The following is a 27,499-nucleotide window of genomic DNA, read 5'->3' on the forward strand; positions in this document are numbered from 1 at the left end:
CTTCCTAGTATGGCAGTGAAGTTGTTTCTTAGGTTCTTTTGTGACCCCCATGAACTGTAGCCTGCCAGGTTCCTCTGTCCATGGGATTTCCCAGGCCAGAATACTGGAGTGGGTTGCCTTTCCCTTCTCCAGGGGATCTTCCCTGCAATTGCAGGTGGATTCTTTACCACTGAGCCACAAATGAAGATTTCCTTTATACTTGCAAATATCTATTGCAAAAGGGTAACTCCTACTCAGTTTTCAGAGCTTCTCCTTTGTTTGCAATTGCTTAAAAATAAACTGCTGAAAATCATCCTTAGCCCAAAGAGGAATGTTTGGGAGTGACAAATATACTGACCAGGCTGGGTCTCCAGACGCTACCTGCTGCCCTGGGGGTGAGGTCAGACAGGGTTCTTAGAGTCCCAGTGCTGTGCCAGGACTTTCTACCTCAGGGTTTATCGTCAGGACCATCCCCAGTCTACCATAGTTGTCTGGGCCTTGCTGGACTGGGTGTTCCATTTAGGGTCTGTCAGGGTGGCATCCAGGACTGTTCTCTCCTGCTGGTGGACACCAGGTCTGTGCTGATGTAGCCCAAGGATGCTGGGAACATTTGGCTGTGGCAGCTTCCTGGAAGTCAGCAAACTGTGGTCTATTTCCACACCTGTCAGCCAGGTGTACTTAAATCCCAGATCTGGCTAAGAGCCGTGTGATGGTTCTGAGGCTCCACATGGTGCCTGGCTACTGAGGGCACGGACATTTCCTAGCCGCCTGCTGCAGGCCCAGCAAGAGTGCTGGGACACGACCTGGACACTTTGGTGGGAGTGACTGTGGCCGATGGTGAACTGGTCAGGAGACAGCCTGCTGTAAGGCTATGGTCTATGAGGGCTGGCCCTTGGAGTCGGAGTGTCCAGCCGGGGCCAAGGCTGCCATGGCTGAGTGGTGGGGACAGAACCTGAGGATTAAGAACAGCTCAGTCCACTCTGTGCTTCCAGTGCAGGGGGCGTGGGTTTGAACCCTGGTCGAGGAAGTAAGATCTCACATGCCATGTGGCATGGCCAAAAAGAAGAAGAAAAAAAGAACGTGTAGTCCCCAGCTACAGGGGGGACTGCTTTGTGGGGGTGTGACTGCTGGACTTGGGTGGCTCCCATAGAAGGGGGCCTAGAGGAAGACCTCAATGGGTGGTAAGTTGATTTGAAGGTGGAGCATGGGGTGACCTTCAAGGTCCTTTGTAGTCTGGATGCTGCTTTGTGGAGCCTGGGCTTGATCCCCTGGCTTGAGGCTGAGGAGTGGCCAAGTCGGACCCACATGTAGAAAGTTCACCATCCCATCTGGAGGGCAAATGGACTGATGGGAGAGGGAGGGGGCCAGGTGGGTGCCTCTGCTGTGGCCCACGGGAGAGGGCGAGGCTGGTTGGGGCAGTGGCCAGAGGATGCTGCGGAGATGGCCCGGCTGGCTCAGGCCTACTGGCCTTGCTGGGGAAGGGGCGGTGTGGGCTGGGACAGGGCTGAAGGCTGGCCCCGTGGCCGTGGGTGAAGAGTATTTTTATGTGTTCCAGCCCAGAGTGAGCTGTGTATGATTTCTCACGGGCGCAAGGTCGACCCTTGGGTCTGTCCTGATTTCTGCTGCGGCAACTGTAACGACCAGTACTGTTGCTCGGATGTGCTGAAGCAGGTTATGTGGATTGAGGAAGATTGCCATGCTCCGGAGGCCAGGTGAGTGCACCTGAGGTCATGAGGTGGGCGGCCTGAGCCTGTCCATCCAGCCTGTCAGTCCTCTCGAGCTGATGGTGGAGCACTCGCTGGACTCCCCCGGACCTTCTGTTCCCGTGAGCCCTTGCGCCTCTCCCCCAGCCTCGAGTGCTGAGCAGGTTTCTCAGGGGTTGGTGGCCTCAGCCAGCCCTGTGGCTTACCCCTGGTGTGTACCAGCATGTCCTCAGGGTGGTCCCCTTGGCGCGAGTGTATCCCGCAGTGTTTGCATGCACCTGGTGGGGGTTGTGTGTGATTTGTGCAGGTCTGTGTGTATCCCACTGTGGGCCATACCTATGTTTTCTTGCCATGGCCCATGGATTTACATTGCATCTGAGGTTTGAATGTTTTGTAGGCAGGAACCAAGGGGCTCCCATGTGTGTCTTCCTTTGCCATTCTGTGTTTCTTGTGTTTGGCCCCAGAGAGTTGAGGTGGTCACACGCCTCAGCTCATGGCAAGTGATCATCGTTGGTTTGGGCAAGTCCAAACCCCCACCATCTTACACATCTTATTTTAATCGTCCATGACCATTGCCTTCCCTTCGTTCCATAGGCAACCACTCAGTCTGTTGTGTTCTTTGATTTCTGTGTGTTGCAAAGTTTATAGTCTGTGGGCAATATGAACCCCCTTACTTTTTATTCTAAATTTTTATTTATTTATTTTTGGCTGTGCTGGGTTTTCATTGCAGTGCACAGGCCTTTTTTTTAGCTGTCCCATGGACAGAGGAGCCTGGTAGGCTGCAGTCCATGGGGTCACTAGGAGTCGGACACGACTAAGCGACTTCCCTTTCACTTTTCACTTTCATGCATTGGAGAGGGAAATGGCAACCCACTCCAGTGTTCTTGCCTGGAGAATCCCGGGGACTGGGGAGCCTGGTGGGCTGTCTCTGGGGTCGCACAGAGTCGGACACGACTGAAGCGACTTAGCAGCAGCAGCAGCAGCAGTGGGGGCTAATCTCTAGTTGCAGTGTGAGGGCTTCCCAGTCTGGTGGCTTCTCTTGTTGCAGAGCATGGGCTCTAGGGCATGGCGGCTTCAGTAGTTGGGATTCCTGGGCTCTAGAGCCAAGACCCAATAGTTGTGGTCCACGGGCTTAGCTGCTCTGAGGGATGGGGGATCTTCCCAGACCAGGGATTGAACCTGTGTCCCCTGCATTGCCAGGTGAATTCTTATCCACTGCACCACCAGGGAAGAGGACTGCAAAATCTATTCTGATAGCTTTAAAAAACAGGAAGATTTATTCCATTAAAGTTTAAGGTAATTATTGGATTTCTGGGATTGTATTCAATATTTGCTGTCTTATTTTGTTCTTTATATTTGTCTCCTCTGTTCTAAATTTCTTTCTTTCTCACTTACTGTATTGCCTTTTTTTTTTTTAATTCCATTTTTTCTTCTATTGTTTACTTCTTTTTCAATTTGTATGCTTTCATTGTTTTTTTCTTGCCTTATCACACTGGTCAGAATCTCCAGTACAATGATGAAAAAAGTGAGAACAACAAAAAAAAGTAATAAGAGACATCCTTGTCTTGTTCTCCATTTCAGGGAGAAAGCATTCACTATTAGGTACATTAGCTGTGGCTTTCCATGCTACTGCTAAGTCGCTTCAGTCATGTCCAACTCTGCGACCCCATAGACCGCAGCCCATCAGGCTCCCCCGTCCCTGGGATTCTCCAGGCAAGAACACTGGAGTGGGTTGCCATTTCCTTCTCCAATGCATGCAAGTGAAAAGTGAAAGTGAAGTCACTCAGTCGTGTCCGACTCCTAGTGACCCCATGGACTGCAGCCTACCAGGCTCCTCCGTCCATGGGATTTTCCAGGCAAGAGTACTGGAGTGGGGTACCATTGCCTTCTCCGTGGCTTTCCATACCTGCCCTTTATCAGGTGGAGGAAGTTCCTTTCTGTTCCTAGTTTCCTTGGACTTTTAATCATGAAGTAAGTTTGCATTTAGTTAAGTATTTTCTTGCATCTTTAGAGATAATTAGATGATTTTTCTATTTTTATTCTGTTAATATGGTAAATTACATTCATCTCATTCTTAAGAAATATTTTCTCTGAGCTGGATTTAAGTTGATGGTTATTTTCTCTGGCTTCCTTTATCTCTGTAGAGATACCAGTTCAATAGTCAGTTGTCCAGCATTTAAAAAAACTCTTTTTTCTTCCCCTTTGACAGATTTGTAAGATTATTTTTTTTCTTGACTTTGGTATTCTTCAGTTACACCATGATATATTGAAGTACAGATTTATTTTTATAAGATTTTTTTTTATGTTGACCATTTTTAAAAAATCTTTATTGAATTTATTACAATATTATTGCTTTTATTTTATGCTTTGGTTTTTTGTGAGATCTTGCCTTCCCAACCAGGGATCTAACCTGCTCCCTCTGCATTGGAAGGCGAAGTCTTAACCACTGGACTGCTAGAGAAGTCCCTAGATTTCTTTTTATTTATGCTAATGTGGATTTGGTGAGCTTCTTAAATCTGTGGTTTAGTGTCTTTCATTAGTTCTAGAAAATTCTCTGCTACTCTTCAATATTAGCCTTCCTTCTCCTTTCCTTCTGGAACTCATTTAGACATGCTGCATCTTCTGCTCCAGTGTCCACATTTCCTAGTCTGTCTCTTCCATATTTTTGTCTCTGTTGCATTCCAGATTATGTCTTCTAACCTTTTAGTTAATTTAATTCTTCATATATGTTTAATCTACTATTAAACTCATTCCTTGAGGTTGTTTTTTATTCTGTTGTAACATAAAATTCACATGCAGAAAAGTGCATTAAAATAAATGTACAGCTCAGTGATTTATCATAAAGCAAATATCTGCATAACCACTATTCAGGTCAAGACAGCAGCCGTCCCCTTGAGCTCACTGTCAATCACTGTCTCTCATCCCTCTAAGATAGTGTTGATTCTGTTATATAGCCTTGCTTTTGTTTAGAGTTATAATACCCAAACATGCATCTCTAAGTTCTACAGCTTAGTTTTTTTTTTATGTTTATTTTTATTTTATTTGTCTGCATCAGGTCTTGGTTGGCTGGGTCTTAGTTGTACCACGAGGGATCTTTTTATGCGGCATGCAAACTCTTAGTTGTGGCATGTGGGATCTGGTTGCCTGAGCAGGGATCAAACCCAGGCTTCCTGCGTTAGGACCGTGGAGTCTTAGCTACTGGACCACCAGGGAAGTCCATGCTATGCTATGCTAAGTCACTTCAGTCGTGTCCGACTCTGTCCGACCCCATAGACGGCAGCCCACTGGGCTCCCCCGTCCCTGGGATTCTCCAGGCAAGAACACTGGAGTGGGTTGCCATTTCCTTCTCCAATGCATGAAAGTGAAAAGTGAAAGTGAAGTTGCTCAGTCGTGTCCGACTCTTAGCGACCCCATGGATTGCAGCCTAACAGGCTCTTCCGTCCATGGGATTTTCCAAGCAAGAGTACTGGAGTGGGGTGCCATTGCCTTCTCCAGAAGTCCCTATAGTAGAATTTTTATTGGGGTTGGAGGCAGTATATATCATACATTCATAAAAGTACACAAATATGAAGCATACAGCTCGGTGAATTATTGAAATTTAAACACATTCAACTCCACAAAACCACCACCTGTCTGGGGCAAGAATTAACACATCATGGAATCTTGGAAACCCCCTCGGGTTACTTCCCAATCAGTATGGCCTCTGTTATCCCCAAGCGTAACATTTAACTGCTCTGTTACTCAACACACACAGACATACATGTGACATCATACCTCTATTTCTTATCTGGTTTCTTTCACCATGTAAGTTTCATCCATACTGTGTTGTTTGTTCCTTTCCATTGGTGTATGTTAGGTTTTTAGACCACAGTTGATTCATTGTAATGTTGGTGGATATCTGGATTGTTTCCTTTTTTGGGAGGGGTATTGCAAATAATGCAGCTCTGAGCATCTTTGTACATATCTTTTGGTGCACATATTATGCATTTCTGTTACTTTTAAAATGATTTTTATTTATTCATTTATTTTTTTGGCTGTGCTGGGTCTTCCTTGCTGTGTGGACTTCTCTAGTTGCAGTGGCGAGTGGGGGCTATTCTCCAGTTGTAGCGTGAGGGCTTCTCATGGTGGTGGCTTCTCACTGCAGAGCACAGGCTCTAGGTGTGTGGGCTGCAGCAATTGCTGCACATGGGCTTCGTAATTGTGGCTCCTGGGCTCTAGAGCACGGCCTGAGTAGTTGGGGCACACCAGCTTAGTTGCTCCTTGGCATGTGGGATCTTCCTAGACCAGGGATCAAACCTGTGTCTGCTTCGGTTTGGCAGGTAAATTCTTTGCCACTGAGCCACCACAGAAGCCCCTGTATGCTTTAAGTATGCATAGTAGTAGTTGTATAAGTCAGTAGAGATCGTTTCATTTGTTAATATGTTATTGACTAGAGATGTATCAGTACGTTTTTAGAAAATGATACAATCACTATGTGAAGTTGTTGGAGCTTAAAATTGACCAAGGGTTTATTATGTGACTTAGGACTGTTGTTACCATTCACATTTTGCTTTGTTTTTGTTCCAGCCTGTGTATATTATAAACACAAAGTTATTACTGTGAAATTTCCAAAACTGACACATCACGAAATTTTCAGTGAAGAATTTTTCGGTGAATTTTTTAAAGATACTTTCTCTGATTGTCCAAGCAACATTTATACTATAGTGTCTCAGAAAATGATAGTTCTCTCACTCTACAATGACAGGTTTGCTACAGATTGAGTATCCACATGTGTAGATGTCTCTAGGCTCTCTGTTACATTATGTTGACTATCCTTGGGCTAAAGCAGACTTATAATTACTGTGTCTTTATATTATACTTTGATATTCTTCAATATTAGTTATTTTTAGTCTTTTGTATTTCCATATAAATTTTAGAATCAGCTTCTCAAGAAAACCAGCTTAGATTGCATTGATTTATACTGTTTTTGTAGAATTGACTTTTTACTTGAGTTTTCCAGTCCATCAGCATAGCATATCTGTCCATGTATGTAGGTTTTCTTTCATTTATTCATTTTTTATTTTCCTGTTTGGCAGCTCAGTGTGGCTTGTGGAATCATAGTTTCCAACCAGGGATTGAACCCAAGTCCTTGGCAGTGAAAGCATGGAGTCCTAACCGCTGGGAGTTCCTGGTTTCTGCTGTTTTGATAGTGATGCTAAGAACCTTCTTTTATAAATCTCTGGTGCCTTTTAGAAGGAATATCTTTCTTGTGGGAAAATATCTAGGAGTGGAAATCCTGAGGCACTGGGGGCATGTGTCCAGTTTTGACAGAAACATCCAGCACTTGTTACCATTTACACTCCCACCAGCCAGATGAGAGCGTCAGATTTGCCCCACACCCTCTCCAAACTTGGTATTGTAAATGTTTCTTTAAAAATTGAGGTATAAGTACATAAATGCTTCATTTGAATCAAGTTTTAATAAATGTATACTTCTCATATTTAACACTTTAGTTAAGATACTGTTTAGTTGCCAAGTCATGTCTGTCTCTTTGCAACCCCACGGACAGTAGCCCGTCAGTCCTCTGTCCGTGGGATTCTCCAGGCAAGAATACTGGAATAGGTTTCCATTTCCTTCTCCGGGAGATCTTTCCAACCCAGGGATCGAAACTGCGTCTCCTGAGTTGGCAGGCGGATTCTTTACCACTGAGCCACCGGGGCACCAGGCAATAAGATACAGATTATTGCTGATTCCTAGAAAGGTTCAATTTCTGTAGTTTTGGTGGCTGGGTAGTAATATCTCATTGTGTTGTTTTCTTTTAAGATTTTGGGTTTTTGGAACTTCCCTGGTGGTCCAGTGGTTAAGAATCCGCCTTCCAATACAGGGGTTGCGGCCTTGATCCCTGCTTGGGGAACTAAGATCCCCCACGTTGCGGGGTGACTAAGCCTGTGTGCTACAACCAGGACCTCACGTGGCCATATAAATGAAAACTTTTTTGGAGAAGGAAATGGCAGCCCACTCCAGTGTTCTTGCCTAGAGAATCCCATGGACAGAGGAGCCTGATGAGCTACAGTCCACCGGGTCACAAAGAGTCGGACATGACTTAGCAACTAAACAACTCAGACTCTTCAGGTAATTTCATTGTTAGTAACCCAATATGAGAATGTTTTCTATATTACTCATTTTTTGTTGTTGTTCCAGTTGAGACAGAATCTCATCAAATCCCAACATCTCTCCTCGGGAGAGAATGTCATAGGCCAAGGGCGTGGGTAGGGCTTGAGGAGAGAGCAGTTATAAACACAGATCTCTCTGTGTTCATTCTTGTGTTGAAGTTAAGAGGCAAGATGACTGGCAGTGGGATTCCTTCTCAGGATCACGTCTGCTGCCACATTAGTTAATACGAGAGCACTTTAATCTGAAGGATGATACTGTAACTTGATTGAACTAATTCACTTTTAATTATCGATAGCTGTTTTATTTAATACCCTCCTTCATACTGGGGACCACTGTAAACCTCTCAGACGACTTGTATTTTTGTAGCGCTACGAGATTTATTTACATCCCTATAAAGAGAACTGGATGTTTGCTTGAACTCTGGAGGTATACGTGTATATATTTGATATGCAATGTTTTGTACTTGATGTCAGTGTACTTGGACTGTGTACCCCCGTGTACTGGGTGGCAGGGGTGCTGAGTGGTTTCTCCCGAGAAGAACTCACGTGGAGACCCGAGTTCTTCCCGAAAGCTTTTCGTTGTGGGAGATCTGCTGCTAGGACCTCGGGGATGGGTCCCGGTCTGTGTTTAAGAGAGCGAATTCCTCTGCTCTGAGATGCCACTCGAGAACTCTGGAGAATGAAGGACAATCAACTTCAAGAGTGCCTGGTTTCTACCAGCTGCTGGAACAGAATTCCATGGGTAGCATTCCTGCGCCTCTCAAGGATGCCGGTTAACACCTGTCCTTGAGGACTCTACTGTGAGGGAGAGCTCAGTTGGGAAAGCTGGAGTCAGCGCTGGGCTGTTCACAGGGGCAGGTGGACTGGAGGGCTGGAGTTCCTGCAGCCGGTATGGGTCTCAGGGCTTACACCCAGCTGTGTGCACCAGCAGAGTCTGGTTTAGCCTCTGGCTGCTGAGAATGCACACTGAACTGATGGGTCCTTGGAGGAGGCTATGCCCTGCAGAAGCAGGAGCAGCTCTTTTCTTGGCCCTGCCTGGCTGCCCACCCCCCACCCCCAGAAGACCAGTCAGTACTTCAGGGAAGCATCCAGTGAAATACCAAACAGCTTGTGATGAACTTCCACTGGAGGTCAGCATCTGGGAAAAAAAAGTCAATCCTTTGCCCAGTTGTTTTATATCATCTCTGTTGTTGGGCTTTGACAGATGTCCTGCCCACCCCTTTTATCTCCTGTGGGTCAGCCTCCCCAGGTAGCGGGATGGAAGAGCAAGAAAGTCTGCCCTTCGCCACACGAACAGCCATTGACCCAGAGTGGAGGGTGTGTGGGCAGTGACTGGCACACGTGTGTGGTTTCCAGCTCAGCTGACAGTGGGGGCTCAGAAGGGCACGGAGTGGGGAGGGTCCACAACTCTTAGCCACCTGCCAGACTGAAGGCCAGAGGCAACTTGTAAAATTAGGCGTGATCTTCACTCCTCATGCCCTTTCTCTTTTAGACCCATTCACTGGTGAATGGTCCCTCAAGGCTGAAGGATCTGTTGCCGTTGGGGGGAGGGCAGAGAGCTTACCCTCTAATTTCTACACCAATCTCAACCCTGTGGTTTTCTCAGTATCTATTGTGTCAGCTACTGACGTGACCTCTTCCTCCCTCTGATTGAAAGCTCACCCAGCATTTCTGGATTGTAGAATTCTTATCTCCTGCCTTGTTATTTTGGGAATTTTTAATTTCTTTGCTTTTGTTTTTGAGAAGTAACCTAAAAACTTCCTACAACACTAAATAAAATGGTACTGGTACTACCTTTCAAAAAAAAAAAAAAAGAAAACTTTTTAAAAAGATTTCAGTCTTTTGAAATTTATTGAGACTCATTTTATGGCTTAGAATATCCTGTACCTTGGTGAGTGTTTCAGATATATTCTGCAGTTGTTACTGCTACTGCTAAGTCACTTCAGTCATGTCCGACTCTGTGCGACCCCATAGACGGCAGCCCACCAGGCTCCCCCGTCCCTGGGATTCTCCAGGCAAGAACACTGGAGTGGGTTGCCATTTCCTTCTCCAATGCATGCAAGTGAAAAGTGAAAGTGAAGTTGCTTAGTCGTGTCCGACTCTTAGCGATCCCATGGACTGCAGCCTACCAGGCTCCTCCATCCATAGGATTTTCCAGGCAAGAGTACTGGAGTAGGGTGCCATTGCCTTCTCCCTGCAGTTGTTAAGTGTACTCTTTATAAGTGTCAGTTAGGTCAAGTTGTTGATAATAGTGTTTAGATCTTTTTTATCCTTATTGGGTTTTGTTATTCTTGTGTTGTTGATTACCAAGAGATTATAGATATGTTTATTCTTTTAGTTCTATCAGTATTCGCTTCATGAGGTCTAATACTTTGTTATTAGGTGCATACGTATCTAGGATTGTTTCTACTTTCTGATGAATTGCTCATTTTATTATGTCTGATACTCCCTTTATCTCTTGTAATACTATAAACCCCAAAGACAGTATTTTATTCCCTTTCTTTCTTTTTAAAATTTATTTAGATTATAGTTGATTTACAATGTTGTGTTAGTTGCAGATATTCAGCAAAGTGATTCAGTTATACATATCCATATGTACCTTCTTTTCCAGATTGTTTACCCATATGGGGTATTACAGAATATTGAGTAGAGTTGTGTGTGCTGAACAGTAGGTCCTTGTTGGTTATCTATTTGATATGTAGTAATGTGTATATGTTCATTTCAAGCTCCCGATTTGTTCTTCCCACCCTGATTTCCCCTTTGGTAACCATAAGTTTGTTTTTGAAATCTGCGAGTCTGTTTTGTATATAAGTTGGTTCAGGTTGTTGCCATGTCTTGATATTATAAATAGTCCTGCAGTGAGCATTGGGGTCCATGTATTTTTTCGAATTATGGTTTCTTCCAGATATATACCCAGGAGTGGGATTGCTGGATCTTAGAGTAGTTCTGTTTTTATTTTTTTAAGGAACCTCCATACTGTTCTCCATAGTGATTGTCCCAATTTACATTCCCGTCAACAGTGTAGGAGGGTTCCCTTTTCGCCATACCCTCTCCAACATTTATTGTTGGTAGACTGTTTTTTTGGCCATGAGGTGTGTGAGATCTTACTTTCCTGACCAGATTGAACCTGTGCCCCTGCAGTGGAAGTGCAGAGCCCTCACCCCTAGACCGTCAAGAAAGTCCCCCCCATTATTAATTCCCATGTTGTTTTTGGCCGTACTACGCGGCACGTGGAACTTCCCTACCCAGGGACAGAACCCGTGCCCTCTCCCGTGGAAGCCTGCACTCAACTCCTGGAACACCAGGAAGTTGCTAGACCTTTCAATGATGCCCATTCTGACTGGTGTGAGGCGAGACTTTGTAGTTTTGATTTGCATTTCCCGATGATGTTGAACATCTTTTCATGTGCTTTTTGGCTATCTGTATGTCTTCTTTAGAGAAATGTAGAATTTTTTTCATGGTTATCTAAAAAAATTTTATACAATTTTTAAAGGTTACTTTCCATTATAGTTATTACAAAATATTGGCTATATTCCCCATGTTGTACAATACAACCTTGAGCCTATCTTACATCCAATAGTTTGTACTCCCACACTGCCACCCCTGTGGTGCCCCTCTCCCATCTCCCCACTGGTAACTACTACTTTGTTCTTTGTATATGTGAGTCTGCTTCTCTTGTGCTGTATTCTCTGCTGCTGCTGCTGCTAAGTTGCTTCAGTCATATCCGACTCTGTGCGACCCCATAGACGGCAGCCTACTAGGCTCCTCTGTCCCTGGGATTCTGCAGGCAAGAATACTGGAGTGGGTTGCCAGTTACTAGCTGTATTCACTAGTTTGTCGTATTTTTAGATTCCGCATATAAGTGATATCCTACAGTATTGACTTTCTTTGACTTATCTCACTTAGCATAATGCTGTCAAGTCCATCCATGGTACTGTAAATGGCAAAATTGCATTCTTTTATGGCTGAATAGTATTCCATTGTGTACATGTATGTGTGCACACACACATGTATGCACATACCACATCTTCATCCATTCATCTGTGGATGGACACTGGTTGCTTCTGTACCTTAGCAATTGTAAATAATGCTGCTGTGAACATTGGGGTGCATGCATCTTTTTATTTTATTTTAATTTTTTTTTGCATGCATCTTTTTAAATTAGTGGTTTTTTTTCTGATGTATACCAAGGAGTGAAACTGCTGGGTCATATGTTAGTTCTCTTTTCAGGGTTTTTGTTCTTTTGTTTTGACTATGCCGAGTAGCATGCAAGATCTTAGTTCCCCAACTGGGGGTCGAAGCCCAGCCCTTGGCAGTTAGAGCCCAGAGTCGTAGCCTCTAGACTGCCAGGGAATTCCCTATTTTTAATTTTGTGAGAAACCTCCATACTGTTTACCACAGTGGCTACACCCATTCCCAGCAATAGGGCCAAAGAGTTCCCTTTTCTCCGTATCCTTGCCAACGTTTTTTATTTGTGTTCTTTTGATGATAGCTGTCTGGATTGGTGTGAGGCGATATGTCATTGTGGTTTTGATTTGCATTTCCCAAAGACAGTATTTTAGTTGTCTTTTTTGCCTTTATCAGTATATTTATTTTCTCTTCCTTCGTGTTTAAGTTTCATCTGAGACCTGTTCCTTCTACCTTTCATACAGGTAGACTGGTGTCAAATTTTCTTGGCTTTTGTTTGTTTGAAAATGTCTTTGTTTTACATTCCTTCTTAAAGGATTTTTTCCTGGTATGGATTAATAGGTTGGAAGGTATAAAGTTTCAGCAAAGTTCAGCATCTTGAAGCTTTCATTCCATTGTCTTCTAACGTCTGTTGTTTCTGTTGAGAAATCAGATGATGGTTTTATTATTGCTCCTTTGCCAGTAGCATGTCTTTTCTCTAATTTTCAAGTTTTTTCTCTTCATGTTTGGTTTTTACGTTTTACTGTAATGTACCTAGGTGTGTTTTTCTTTGAATTTTTGCTGCTTGGGGCTTAAGATATTTCTGAAATCTGGCTTGGTTTTTTTGTTTGTTTCCTGCCAGTTTTGGAAATTTTGCAGCCATTATTTTTTTTGTTTGTTTTATCATTTTTGCTAGGAAAAAAATAATTTTAATAGCATGCCTTTTTTTAAAGATTGCTTTTACTCCATTCTCACATTTCTTCCTCTGGGACTTTAATTACACACATGTAAGACCTTTTCTTTGAGAGTCCCTTGGACTGCAAGGAGATCCAACCAGTCCATCCTAAAGGCGATCAGCCCTGGGTGTTCTTTGGAAGGAATGATGCTGAAGCTGAAACTCCAGTACTTTGGCCACCTCATGCGAAGAGTTGACTCATTGGAAAAGACTCTGATGCTGGGAGGGACTGGGGGCAAGAGGAGAAGGGGACGACAGAGGATGAGGTGGCTGGATGGCATCACTGACTCGATGGACGTGAGTCTCAGTGAACTCCCGGAGTCGGTGATGGACAGGGAGGCCTGGTGTGCTGCGTGCGATTCAGGGGGTTGCAAAGAGTCGGACACGACTGAGCGACTGAACTGAACTGAACTGAAGACCTTTTCTACAGCTGTTTTCCATATTTCACCTACTGTCTTCTGTATGTACATTTACCATCCTTTTGTGTCTCTAGGCTTTAGTGTGTATATATTTGTTTGGGTTTGTCTTCTAGTTGATTGATTATATTGATTATATTATATGTCTAATAACTTACTGATTTTTGCATGATTTTTTAGTTCTAGAATTTTTATTTGTTTCATTTTTGTTTGCCATTCTCCTAAACTGCTGCATCTTTTTTCCTTTGATCTCCTTGAACACAGGTCAGAGTCTGAGAACGGCAGTGTGTGGACACCTGTGGATATTTCTACTGGCGGTCGTTTCCGTTGTTTCTTGTTGTCTAATGTTCTCGTGTTCCTGGAAATCATCAGTTGTGTGCCAGACATTGTATTTGCAGAATGAATTATAGCCATTTGGAGCTCAGGACTTCCTCCAGGAAGGACTGATAACTGCTTTTGCCAGGGACACGAGCACTCTAAGGTCATCTTGGCCTGATTGCAGAGACTGAGGCGAGTAGAAGCTGAGCTCCTTGCTGAGTTTCTCCTTGCTGTTCAGGACTTCGGTGGTTAAGGATCTTCCTGCCACTGATTCATGTCAATATATGGCAAAAACCACCACAATATTATAAAGTGATTAGCCTCCAATTAAACAAACTGAAAAAAAAAAACAAAAGAAAGGCAGAATAGAATGAGTAAACATGTGAAACTTTCGGCTAGATACAGAATTTATATGGAACAGAGAAAAGTCTTGATTTATTATCTAAAATATAAAATTATCTTAAAGGCATTTAAAATAAAATTTGAATTAATAATTAAACGAATTTAAACTGTAAGTAGGCTAGACCTCAATAAAATAGTTTTGTTTTAAAAACAAAAAAGAAAAAGGAGAATCTACCTGCCCCTGCAGGAGATGAGAGTGCAATCCCAGGAAGATCCCCAAGAGTAGGAAATGGCAACCCGCACTAGTCTTCTTGCCTAGAGTATTGCCCTTCTGAAATAGGCTGGTGCCCCTAGGAGAAAGGAGGCTTTAAATGCCAGGCCCACCTCCATGGAAGTTTCTTCCCACTCCGCCCCTGCCCGCCTTATCTCAGCTTGGTGTGCTTTACTCTGTTATTGCTGGCCAAAGCCTGCACACTGATTTTTTTGAAAATATTTTTTCCTTTGCTTTACTTGTCCTTCAAATTGAGGATATAGTTATGCCTAATTCTCTTGAATTTTTCTGTTTGTTTCTCAAATTTTTTTTTTTTTTGAGAATTTTCAAATACATACAAAAGCAAAGAGATTAATAACCCCATATACCCATTGCTTGCCCCCCTGGTTAGCAATACTCTGCTGCTAATGTTCCACCTACCTTCCACTACTTTTGTTTCCTGGGTCTTTTAAAATCAATCCCAGACATGAAAATGTCTCCTTAAATGTTAGTTTTTTTATCAGTACAAGTGAGTCCTTTATTATGATTATTTTTTAAATAATTATTTATTTGGGTTTAGTTCCATCATGCATGATCTTTTGTCGGGTGTGTGGGCTCTGTAGTTGCCGTGTGTACTCAGGCTTAGTTGCTCACCACGGCATATGGGATCCTAGTTCCCCGCCCAGGATCAAACCCATGTCCTGTGCATTGCCAGGCAGATTCTTAACCACTGAACCACCAGGGAAGTCCCAAGTGAGTCCTTTAAAAAGAAATATGGTCGTATATCTGGAATACACTTGGCACAATTACCACAGTTTATTTAATAGCTTTTAATACTAGTCTTCAGTTGCTTTCACTTGTTTCCCAAATGATTTTTTTGCAGGTGGTTTGTTCAGTTCAAAGTTACTATTATTTTTTTGGGGGGTGGGATGCTGCGTTACACAGCTTGCAGGATCTTAGTTCCTCTACGAAGGATTGAACCTTGGGTCACAGCAGTGGAAATGCCAGGTCCTAGCCACTGGACCGCCAGGGAACTTCCAGTTACTACGTTTTTTAAAAGCTCTGTGGTACTTATAGCTATTTCAGTTCAGTTCAGTCACTCAGTCGTGTCCAGCTCTTTGCAACACCATGAATCGCAGCACGCCAGGCCTCCCTGTCCAACACCAACTCCCGGAGTTCACTCAGACTCACATCCATCGAGTCAGTGATGCCATCCAGCCATCTCATCCTCTGTCGTCCACTTCTCCTCCTGCCCTCAATCCCTCCCAGCATCAGAGTCTTTTCCAATGAGTCAACTCTTCGCATGAGGTGGCCAAAGTACTGGAGTTTCAGCTTTAGCATCATTCCTTCCAAAGAAATCCCAGGGCTGATCTCCTTCAGAATGGACTGGTTGGATCTCCTTGCAGTCCAAGGGACTCTCAAGAGTCTTCTCCAACACCACAGTTCAAAAGCATCAATTCTTCGACAGCTTTCTTCACAGTCCAACTCACATCCATACATGACCACAGGAAAAACCATAGCCTTCACTAGACGGACCTTAGTTGGCAAAGTAATGTCTCTGCTTTTGAATATGCTCTCTAGGTTGGTCATAACTTTCCTTCCAAGGAGTAAGCATCTTTTAATTTCATGGCTGTAGTCACCATCTGCAGTGATTTTGGAGCCCCAAAAAATAAAGTCTGACACTATTTCCACTGTTTCCCCATCTACTTCCCATGAAGCGATGGGACCAGATGCCATGATCTTCGTTTTCTGAATGTTGAGCTTTAAGCCAACTTTTTCACTCTCCACTTTCACTTTCTTCAAGAGGCGTTTTAGTTCCTCTTCACTTTCTGCCATAAGGGTGGTGTCATCTGCATATCTGAGGTTACTGATATTTCTCCCAGCAATCTTGATTCCAGCTTGTGTTTCTTCCAGCCCAGCGTTTCTCTTGATGTACTCTGCATATAAGTTAAATAAGCAGGGTGACAATATACAGCCTTGACGTACTCCTTTTCCTATTTGGAACCAGTCTGTTGTTCCATGTCCTGTTCTAGCTGTTGCTTCCTGACCTGCATACAAATTTCTCAAGAGGCAGGTCAGGTGGTCTGGTATTCCCATCTCTTGAAGAATTTTCCACAGTCTATTGTGATCCACACAGTCAAAGGCTTTGGCACAGTCAATAAAGCAGAAATAGATGTTTTTCTGGAACTCTCTTGCTTTTTCCATGATCCAGCCGATGTTGGCAATTTGGTCTCTGGTTCCTCTGCCTTTTCTAAAACCAGCTTGAACATCAGGAAGTTCACGGTTCATGTATTGCTGAAGCCTGGCTTGGAGAATTTTGAGCATTACTTTACTAGCGTGTGAGATGAGTGCAATTGTGCGGTAGTTTGAGCATTCTTTGGCATTGCCTTTCTTTGGGATTGGAATGAAAACTGACCTTTTCCAGTCCTGTGGCCACTGCTGAGTTTTCCAAATTTGCTGGCATATTGAGTGCAGCACTTTTGCAGCATCATCTTTCAGGATTTGAAATAGCTCAACTGGAATTCCATCACCTCCACTAGCTTTGTTCATAGTGATGCTTTCTAAGGCCCACTTGACTTCACATTCCAGGATGTCTGGCTCTAGGTCAGTGATCACACCATCGTGATTATCTGGGTCGTGAAGATCTTTTTTGTACAGTTCTTCTGTGTATTCTTGCCATCTCTTCTTAATATCTTCTGCTTCTGTTAGGTCCATACCATTTCTGTCCTTTATCGAGCCCATCTTTGCATGAAATGTTCCTTGGTATCTCTAATTTTCTTGAAGAGATCTCTAGTCTTTCCCATTCTGTTGTTTTCCTCTATTTCTTTGCATTGATCACTGAGGAAGCCTTTCTTATCTCTTCTTGCTATTCTTTGGAACTCTGCATTCAGATGCTTATATCTTTCCTTTTCTCCTTTCCTGTTCACTTCTTTTCTTTTCACAGCTACTTGTAAGGCCTCCCCAGACAGCCATTTTGCTTTTTTGCATTTCTTTTCCATGGGGATGGTCTTGATCCCCGTTTCCTGTACAATGTCACGAACCTCATTCCATAGTTCATCAGGCACTCTATCTATCAGATCTAGGCCCTTAAATCTATTTCTCACTTCCACTGTATAATCATAAGGGATTTGATTTAGGTCATACCTGAATGGTCTAGTGGTTTTCCCTACTTTCTTCCATTTAAGTCTGAATTTGGTAATAAGGAGTTCATGGTCTGAGCCACAGTCAGCTCCTGGTCTTGTTTTTGTTGACTGTATAGAGCTTCTTCATCTTACCTCTTTTCATTCTGTATTTTTGTCTTCTTGCATCTTTTCTCCTTTTCTTCATTAGTCTGGCCAGAGGTCCACCAGCTTTGGTTCTGTTCATCTTCTCTGTTATTTTCTGTGGCTACTATTCTCTTTGACTTTTGCACTTATCTTTATTAATTCCTTCCTTATTTTGGGAGTCTGTTCTATTACGTTTTTCCTGTCGTCTTTGGCTTCCTACCATATCACTATCGAAGCTCTACATTTCCTTCTAAGAATTCTTTAGCTGTGTTTCACCCGTTTTGACCAGTGGTGTTTTTATTTTCATTTGGTTTTACAGATTTCTCAATATCCTCTCTGATTTCTTATTTAAGCTACAGCTCTTCTGTTGTAATATGTTGGTTTCTCAAGGTATGACAGTTTTTGTTTTTAGCATTTTGTTTTTAACTTTATGACGTGGGTCTTTTGTTACTGATTTATAAGTTCATTCCATTGTAGTTGGAGAAGATAATTTGTACGATAGCTACCTTTTCAGATCTTGAGGCTGGTTTTGTGGCCTCATATGTGTTAGTGTTTAGTTACTCAGTCGTGTCTGACTCTTTGCGACCCCATGGACTGTAGCCCACCAGGCTCCTCTGTCCATGGGGGTTCTCCAGGCAAGAATACTGGAGTGGGTTGCCATTTCCTTCTCCAGGGGATATTCCTGACCCAGGGATTGAATCCAGGTCTCCTGGATTGCAGGGTGGATTCTTTACTGTCTGAGCCGCCTGGGTGGTCTCTCCTAGAGAATGTCCCTTGTGTGCTTTAGAAGGATGTGTGGCTTTGTAGCCTGAAACCCTGGTATGTGTGATATCTGGCCTCTGGGGGCCACCAGGGCCCCACCTTTCTGGCCCATTGTGGGTTGGCTTTCGTGCATGTTCTGTGTGTGTGCTAAGGTCGTGTTTGTTACTGGTGTGCTGGGTGGGGTGCAGGTGGTTAATTGTGAGATTTCCTGTTTGCAGTATCCTCACTGACGACTTCGACTCCGGCTTCGACAGTGACCCCGTGGCCAGGTACGTAACCTGCAGTTTCGGTACATCTTCCTGGCAGAGGTGATGGGGGGCTCAAGAGGGCTGCGGGGACTGGGGTGGCACAGAGTCCTTGGGGTATGGCCCCGGAGAAGCTGTCGCCATGTCTGAGCTCCAGGAGCTTTGATTCTTGTGTTGGGAAGTCGTCTTCATCATTGTGCTGGGGATTGGGGTGACTGGTTGACAGCTGAAACGCTGAGGGTGGAGGTTCACATTGACCTTGGTGACGGTGTGGGCTGTAGGTGTAAGTGATGGGAAGGGGGTGACCGTGATGGGGGCGATAGTGGCAAAAGGTGATAGCGATCAGGTGGTGGCAGCAGGGAAGAGGTGTTGGCTACAAGGCTGAGTGGGTGGTGATGGCACAGTGGTGGTGGGATAGAGTGGTGATGAATGATGGTGGCTGTGTGGTACTGGGGCAGGCGTGCGTGTTGATGGTGGAGAGGTTGATGGTAATGGGCACTGTGGTGGCGTGTAGTGGGGCGACAGGCAGATGTATGATAGTAGGTCGTGATGTGGCGATGGGGGACAGTGGCAGGGAGGTGTTGGCGTAATGGTGGCTGTGGTGGTGGTGAGGGGGCAGTGGTGGTGCTGGGGGCATAGTGATGGCGGGTACGGGTGTGGTAAAGGTGCTACGATAGCGGATAGTGCACCATGTCATATCACGGTCTGACATCCAGCCAGTGTGGGCCTCTTCCTGGGGGGGCACCAGGGAGGGGTCGGGGCAGCGTCTGAATGGCGTTTCCGATGAAGACCACCACTTCCTGGAGGACGATAGGAACGGGTGGGGCGGGCGTGGCGGGCCATGTGGGAGGCAGCCATGGTTTCCTGGTCTGGCCAGAGGGAGGCTGCCTGCTAGCCGGGAGCGGCTGGGGGAGGGGCCGGGGTGGCGTGCCCTGCACTCCACCCTGCTCGGGGATCCAGGACAGAGAACGAATGGGGTTCGCATGAAGGGCTTGGGTTTGGGTGGGATGGAGTGTGTTGAGAATCGGTGACATTTGAAGAATGGCTGTAGGAGGTGCTGAGAGAGAGGGTTCAGAGAAGGGCAGGAAAGAGTAAGATGGCCTGGTTGGTGAATGAGCACTGGGTACTTTGTGAGAAACGTGGATTCCACATCGCAGAACAAGGTCCCCAGGGAGCAGAGGAGATGTGGGTTCCTGGGGGCAGCTCGGGGGCACCCTCCCTGCCCTCCTTGAGGTCCCCTGACCCCTGAGCTTTCTTGGTTCCCCATCACGGTCCTTTTGGGTCCTGATGTCATTGTCCCTTCCCAGCTCCTTTCACTCACAGGATCATCCAGCAGGAATGGCGTGTTTTGAAGCACCCGAGCGGTGGAAACTCTGGCTGAGGGCCCCAGGCTGGTCACTGCTGACCCTCTGTGCCATCTTTGCCGTGACAATACACCAGGAAGGCAGGGAGGTCTGGTAGCTGAGGAATGGGCATGGCCAGCCTGTGTTAGTTCTTGGCCCTCACAGCACCCTTCCCGCAGTTCTTGTACCCACTGGGTCACGGCCATGTGCTGCCTGGCCAGTGTGGTGGTGGGAATGCTGGTTTCCAGCTCCAGAGACAGCCCTTTCACTTCTGGGACAATGGGGGTCTTTGGCCTCCTAGGGACCGTCCCGTTCAGCCCTGCTGCAAGCTCCTTGCCTGGGCTCTTCCTCCCCTGCCCTTCTGTCCCTTCCTTCCTAGGCCAACTCTCACCTTCTGAACTTGACCTCTGGGGGGTAGCCTCAGGCTTCGGAGGTGTGATTCTGTTCATATGGTGGCTTTGTTGGGGCCACGGATCCCTGCCCCACCCTGCAGTCACCCCTCATATATTGCTGTTCCTCAGGGCATCAGGCCTTGCTGTCCTACTCGATGCTGCCCACGGGATCCCTGAGTGACTTGATTCACTTGTCAGGTACTTCCTGAGCACCCACTGTCTCGGCCAGGAATTGGAGACACAGTAATGATCCAGGGCTGGTTGCAGTCTGTGCCTCCGTGAATCCATAGGCTGGAGGCAAGATGCACGGTAATCCAGTGCTCACACAATCCAAAGGAGTGTGTGTTGATAAACTGAAGTAGACAGGCAGTTGATTCTGTAAGAGCGTTTATCAAGGAGTCTGACCTTTTCTGCATGGTCAGGGGCGGTGTCCTAGAGGCAGTGATGTTTTGATCTGAGATGTGAAAAGTGACCAAGAATGAATTGTATAGGAATGGGAAGAGCCAACGGGGTGGTTTTGTAGGAAGAACTGCCTGTATGAAGGCCCTGAGGGAAGACGGAGCACACAGTGCTTCCAGAAGCTAACAGGAGGACTTCCCGGCGGCCTAGTGGTGAAGACTGTGCGTCCACTGCAGGGGGCATAGGTTCAGTCCCTGTCGGGAAACTAAGATCCCACATGCTACATGGCACAGCCGGAAAAAAAAGCTGAAAGGAGGGTGATGTGGCTGGATCATACAGGAGGGAGGGTGGGAGTCCCCCCAGCCACACAGGGAGTTTTATTTTATTTAGACTTTTTAAAAAAGATTAATTTTATTTATTTATTTTTGGCTGTGCCTGGTCTTCGCTGATGCTCGGGCTACTCTCTAGTTGCGGGACGTGGGGTTCTCACTGCAGTGACTTCTCCTGTGGTGCAGCACGGGCTTTGGGGCGAAGGGGCTTCAGTAGTGGCTCCCGGGCTCTAGAGCACAGGCTCAGAAGTTGTGGTGCACGGGCTTAGTTGCTCCATGGCATGTGGGATCTTCCTAGATCAGGGATCCAACCTGTGTCTCCTGCATCAGCAGGCAGATTCTTTACCACCGAGCCACCAGGAAAGCCCTTTATTTAGACTTTTAATTAGAGATTGACATGTGCTTTGTTGTGTTACTCTCTGATGAGACAAATGCTAGATTTTTTCCCCTCTCTTATCACACTATTAGTTGTTATTTTAGTCACTCAGTTGTGTCTGACTCTTTGTGACCCTGTGGACTGTAGCCCACCAGGCTGTTCTGTCCATGGGATTCTCCAGGCAAGAATACTGGAGTGGGTTGCCATACCCTCCTCCAGGGGATCTTCCTGACCCAGGGATCGAACCCGGGTCTCCTGCATTGCAGGCAGATTTTTTACCATCTGATTCACCAGGGAAGTCCAGAGAAAGAGAGAAGTACAGATACACACACGTTACACAGAGTTTACAAAGAAATTATAAAGCAAATTCCTGCATGATCCCAGGAGCCATACTAGTCTCTTGAGCAGGAGCGACAAGATCAGACGTGACAGGCTGGCCAAGGGGACTTGGGTAGGTAGGTTCAGATTTGAGACCTCCAGCATGCACTGGTGGGAGAAGAGGAGCTGAGGGGAGTAGCCAGCAGGCTCTGGATCTGCTGGTGGGCTCAGATGGCTGAAGGTACCCACTGAGTGGACGGCTGGAACGGGGCTGGTGGGCTGAGCCAGGCAGAGCAGGAGTGTGGTTGGGGACCCCATGGACAATGGGGTGGGGAGGCAACTCCGGGAGCTCTTCCCTCCCCCATCCTGGCACCAGTTGGGAGTACAGCTGGGGCATCCACCGCACTGTGTCTTTAAGAGGCTCTGTCCTTCCAGCTTCTGACGTCAGGGCTAGGGAGGGCCCAGGAGATTCGCTTTACTTTTCCTGGAAGGGGAGGAGATTGAAACTGAGTGGCCTCGGGATGGAATGGGGAAGCCCCCGGGGTGCAGGAGGCCCCTGAGTGAAGGCAGAGACTAACATGGGGTGAGCTTCTGTGCCAGTGCTGTGTCAGAGAGAGAGACAAAAGAGAGGAAGAGAGTGGGAGAGAGAGATTAGAGATTGGTGGTGGCGGCCCTGCAATCATGTGTCATTCATCGTGCTCCTGCGTGTGTGTGTGTGTGTGTGTGTGCGTGTGCGCGCACGTGTGTATGTGTGTGTGTGTGTGTGTGTGCCTGTGCGCGCACAGGCGGCACCTCCTGACTCCCACTGTTCCTGTCTTGGGGCCTTGGTCTGGGCCGCACAGTGGCCAGTGGCTCCTGTTTTATGAATGCGATTGGGTATTTTGAGTCTGGGGTGGGAGGGTCTGTCCTTAGTCCATCCCAAAGCTGTGATGTCAGCTGGCCTATGAGATGGAAGACCCTCCACCCAGGGTGGGGAAGTGGGGTGGGGGGTGGGGACCTTCCCCTCGACCTTCCCCCAGGCCTCAGGGGCAGGGGAGCCTATAGCTCACAGCTCACCAAGCCCCTTCCATGCTTTAATGGAACAGCTGGTTGGTGCAGTTCCCTTTTACTGGAAGGAATACTGCTTGGCCTCTGGGAACAGGGGAGGACAGCAGGGGGCTGCGGCTGCCCTTGAGAGTCGGCTTTGGTGGACTTCCCGCCCAGGGCCAGTCTTCTCAGGTGGCAGACTCTCCACTCAGGCCTGGGCCTTGCTGGGGGTTAAGCCCAAGTGGGCAGGGAGGCCTCCTCTCGCTTGGCTCTTGGTTGACCCCCCTGCCTGCCCCTCGGGTTGGAGTGAGGGTGTGTGACACCTGGCATGGTGCTTGGCACGCCGCAGGCTCACCGTCACCCCGGGGGCCTGCAGCCGTACCACTCCCCGCCGTCCTGGCCACACTGGCCTCTCCCCACTCCTGGAAACTTCTCCCTGTGATTCATTACCTGTGCTTCCTGAGTCATTTTCCCTTCAACCCTTGCCTCCTGTAATGGTCTGTGAGCTCCCAGAGGCCATGAGTTGGTCTGTCGCGCCCACGTCTGAGTTTTGGATTCAAGCCACCCAAGGCCTGGCTGGTGGTGGATACGGGGTGTGCATGTGCTGCTGGCTCGTTGGAGGTGGACAAGATGTGTGTATGGGGGAAGACACCTGAAGAGCTGTCTCCCAAGCTCCTGAGGGGCATCCCGGGGGCAGCCAAGGTCAACCCCATATACTTGAGGGTGAAACAGGTTCAAGCTCCACGCCCCAGAAGTGGCTTTATCTGTGTTGCCCAGTCTCCTCCAGCTAGAGAGGTGCCGTCTGGGAGTGGGTGTGGTGTGGACTGCTGGTCCTGGGTGGGGGCGAGAAGCCCTGGATCTTGACTGGCTTTATTTAGGTTCTTTTCTTTTGGCCGTGCACGGCATGTGGGATCTTCGTTCCCTGACTAGGGATCGAACCCATGCTGCCAGCAGTGGGAGTGTGGAGTCTCGGCCACTGGAGCGCTGACTGGCTTTCTGTCAGGTTCGGCACAGTGATCGCCATCGGGGTGACCCTCTTTGTGATCGCTGTGGTCACCGTCATTGTCTGCTGCACCTGCTCCTGCTGCTGTTTGTACAAGATGTGCCGGCGCCCGCAACGTGAGCATCTCCCCTCTGCCCCACGGTGACCCCTTGGGGACAGGTGTAGACCCCGGGTGGTGGCGGTGGGTTTATCGGGGCCCTGACTGGCCTGAGCTGGAGGGAGGGTGGCCAGCTCGGCGGTCCTGACTGGGGCTCTCTTTGCAGCGGTTGTGACCACCACCATGGCCACCACGGTGACCCACACCCCTTACTTGCAACCGCCCAGCTACCCTGGACCAACGTACCAGGGCTACCACTCCGTGGTCCCCCAGCCGGGGATGCCAACAGCACCCTACCCGACCCAGCCCACGGGCCCCCCTGCCTACCATGAGACGATGGCTGGTGAGTATGCCTGCCGACTCCGCCATGCGTGACCCCCTGCAGCCGTGGCCCCAGCTAATTGGTGTCCTCTGTTTCCAGGAGGTGCAGCCCTGCCCTACCCTGCCAGCCAGCCTCCTTATAATCCGGCCTACATGGAGCCCCCGAAGGCAGTCCCCTGAGCACGCCCTGGCATCTCTGGCTACCAGCTGATCTGTCCTGCGTGTGTGAATGGGTGTGCGGGTGTGGGCCTCTCTCCCCGGGCGTGGTGTGTGTGTGTCCCGTTTGTACATGAGGCTTCTGGTGATGGCGACGAGGGGTGTGGGAAGCAGTCCATGTCAGAGTTGCCGGGACCATGTTGTGTTCCCCTCCTCACTTGAGATTATGCTTCCTGGAACCCCAAAGAACGGTTCTTTTCCAGCCACCCCAGGGAGACCTGGGGCTGGAGCAGGGGTGCTTGTCATACTAGGACAGCACAGCTTTTGTGTGGGCAGGATGCACTGTCTTCCGGTTTCTGTGGCATGCCTAGCCATGGCATGAGGCCAGGGCTTGTCCCCAGCTTTGTCTCTGAAGCACCAGACCCACGGTGCGGGCGAGTGGGTGGCCTCCTGAGTATCTGAACGCCTCAGGTGGAGCCCCAGCCTCCCTGGACCCTTCTTGCACCCTTCCTGGGACCACCTGGAGGCCCACACTTACCCACGGTTCTGGTTGCCCCGGTTGGCCCTGGCCCCTTTCACAGGTGGACAGGGCAGCCTCTGACCACTTGTCCACTCAGGTGTCCTCCCTGCAGTGTTTTAATTTTACTGTTAGCTTAATATTTTACCTGTTTTCTGTTCCAAAATGTGTGTAATGGTTGCTGTGAGGCTGAAACCGTTGGGTCCTAGAGGGAGACTTCCCCAGAGAGGAGAGGGACTCTGAGTCCCTGCTTCCCCATCACCAGCCTCACAGGCTACCCGGCTGCTGGACCCCAGGCCTAGGTGTGTCCTGGCAGCAGGGACACCTGGGCCAAGGTGTCGTCTGGACCAAAGGTGGAGGGGACCCTGAGGGGGCTCCTGTGACCTAGACACATACCTCGATGTTCCCCACCCCTCTGTCCGTGTCTTACTGTCGTAGGTCAGGACCTCATAATGTGTTTGGAGTCTCGGGTCTGCACCCTTGTTTGTAATAAATGCAGATGTTTCGAGCTGTTGCCTCCTTTCATTGTAGCCCTGGCTGCTGGGATTGGGGGTGAGGCTAGCTATCACTTCCATCCAGTATTGGAAGTTCACGGTCTCCTACTTCTCTTAAACTCAGAAGTCTGACCCCGTCCAGGTAGGGAGAGTGCTGGACAAAGACTCGTTTTCTGTGCCCCTGGCCCCAGGTCTGTGAGCGTGGGCAGGAGGCTGTAAGGCCACCACGGAGGGTAGAGGCAAGTGATTGCTCAGTGCTGTGGGGGGTTTTTATTAGTCAGACTTCCCTTCCTGGCCTACTGCCCGGGCATGGCCAGGGACAGCCCATACAGCATGGCTACCGCCAAAGTCAGGAAGGCCAGCAGACCCAGGGGGGCCAGCAGCCCTTCCCCGGGTGGGGCTCCAGGGCACATCTTTGGGGAAGGAGCTGGCTTGGGGCTCCTGTCACCACGAAGGTTGGGGCCGGTGTCACTGGCTCTGGCCAGGGGCACAGTGGCTGTGACAGCAGATGGCCTTGGGTTGGTTCCAGTAGAGGTTGTGATCACGTACATTGGCTTGACGGTGCTGAAGGGCTTGGCGTGAGCATCCACCCACCGTAGCAGGGCCCGCGGCCTCCACTGACAGACGCTCAGCAGGGCGAGCACGTCCCCCTCGGCGGTGTGCGAGTCTGGCGGGGCCTGCCCGTACAGGCGTGTGTAGACGCTGCCCAGGCTGTAGCTCTTCCTTGGGCCGTGCTCCGAGGAGCTGCCAGTCGGCTCCAGAGCCTTCAGGGCAGTGATGCTGTCCACACAGAAGGCGTCGTCCAGAGCACTGGCCAGGCCCAGCAGTGCCAGCTCGGCCCGGAGCAGGGGGAAGTCGTAGCGGTCACCATTGTGGGCCACGAGGCACCAAGGCTGCGGCTGGCGCTGTAGGAAGGTACGGATCAGGTTGACCAGGTCAGCGTCAAAGGCCCGACGCCCATGTGCAGCCAGCACGGCGGTGCTCAGGCCCGTGATTTCGCTGGCCGCGGGGCTGCACACCTTCCCTGGAGCCACGCACAGGGAGAGCTTGTCCAGCACCCGGGGCGGCACGGGTGCCGTTGGCGAAGGCCCCTGAGGCGCAGAAAGGCCCTCCAGGGCATATCTGTGGACGGCCAGCAGGCACAGCTCGGTGATCTTGGGCTGGGAGAAGGGCAGGCCGGTGGCCTCCAAGTCCAGGAAGATGAGGGTCTGCACAGGCCCCGGGGGCAGGGCCCGAGAGCCCATGGTGGGTGTCTGCTGCTGAGCCTGGGGAGGAGCAGGGGGTCGGGGTGGGAGAGTGAGTGTCCGCTGACGGGCTGTAAGGTGGGTGGGGTGGGAGCACCTCTGGCCTTCCCTGCCCCATTAGATCCTGTTGCTGAGCTCCAGCACCCACTATCAGGCAGGAAGACAGAGAAGGTAGGGTGGCTTCCTTAGTGGGACTCGCTCACTCAGCGGTCCAGGGGAAGGCTCAGCTCCTCCCCTGGTGCCCTCTTAGTGTGTGTGGGGGTACCCATGGCCCTCCCACCCTGCCTCATCCCCTTGGGGGTTCTCACTTACCGAGGAGCCAGCAGGCAGCAATGACTCAGGGTGCACACTCTCTGCCTGGTTCTTGCTGCCGGCAGCAGCAGTGGCGGGAAGTGAAACTTAGCCTGAGCCCGCCCAAGGGCTGCTGTGAGCACGGCCCGCCCCTCGTCAGCTGGCTTGGGCCGTCCCTCCTGATAGCATCCGTCCCTCTCCAGGCACCCGCAGGGCCGCCCCAAAGGCCTCAGATCTCTGGCTGTGGGCCCGCTGGCTAGCATGGTGCACCAGGGCCCTCACACGCTCAAGGTGGGAGGACCAGGCTGTGGGGGGAGGCTGGCTTCATGACTTGGCCTGCTGGGAGCCCCCTTGCTATGGCCATTTTGCACGCAGTCTGTGGCCCCACTTTCCCAGGCCTCCCTGTAGGCCTGGGCTGAGGGCTGCCTCCACCCCTGCACACAATGGTTTCTTCCAGTGGCCTCAGGAGAGAGGGATGACTCAGGGCAAATCCACCAGGGGCAGGGCTCCTTCCCCAGGGCAGATTCATCACCGTGGGGCTGGAGCTCTCCTCTCCGGCAGGGCCCAGCAAGGATCTCAGCCTTTCCCAGGTCTCCCTCCTGCTCTGCCCCTCCCACTCTGCCCACACGGAGCAAACT

General features: G+C 48.7%; 2 protein-coding genes across 8 annotated transcripts in view; one reads left to right on the top strand and one right to left on the bottom strand.

The window, feature by feature from the left end:
* SHISA5 (shisa family member 5) overlaps window positions 1-25,340 on the top strand; it is a 33,546-nt gene extending 8,206 nt beyond the window's left edge. For 2 of the 7 annotated variants that reach the window (XM_059879870.1, NM_001035486.2), the window contains exons 2-6: window positions 1,535-1,691; window positions 18,529-18,579; window positions 23,742-23,857; window positions 24,005-24,181; window positions 24,260-25,340. In XM_059879870.1, coding sequence (XP_059735853.1) covers window positions 1,552-1,691; window positions 18,529-18,579; window positions 23,742-23,857; window positions 24,005-24,181; window positions 24,260-24,339 — 564 coding nt within the window. In that variant the 5' untranslated portion in view covers window positions 1,535-1,551 and the 3' untranslated portion in view covers window positions 24,340-25,340. Of the gene's footprint in view, window positions 1-1,533; window positions 1,692-17,907; window positions 17,939-18,528; window positions 18,580-22,214; window positions 22,296-23,668; window positions 23,858-24,004; window positions 24,182-24,259 lie in introns of those variants that run through there. The other 5 variants (XM_024983032.2, XM_024983033.1, XM_024983031.2 and 2 more) reach the window with 5 other exon arrangements.
* Window positions 25,341-25,575: 235 nt separating this feature from the next.
* On the bottom strand, window positions 25,576-27,450 carry TREX1 (three prime repair exonuclease 1). The gene is given in 2 exon segments (NM_174475.3): window positions 25,576-26,591; window positions 26,883-27,450. A coding segment is annotated over 1 exon segment (948 nt). The 5' UTR covers window positions 26,571-26,591; window positions 26,883-27,450; the 3' UTR covers window positions 25,576-25,622.
* Window positions 27,451-27,499: the final 49 nt, after the last annotated feature.

Source organism: Bos taurus, chromosome 22 (genome assembly GCF_002263795.3).
Source record: "Bos taurus isolate L1 Dominette 01449 registration number 42190680 breed Hereford chromosome 22, ARS-UCD2.0, whole genome shotgun sequence".
Lineage (NCBI taxonomy): Eukaryota > Metazoa > Chordata > Mammalia > Artiodactyla > Bovidae > Bos > Bos taurus.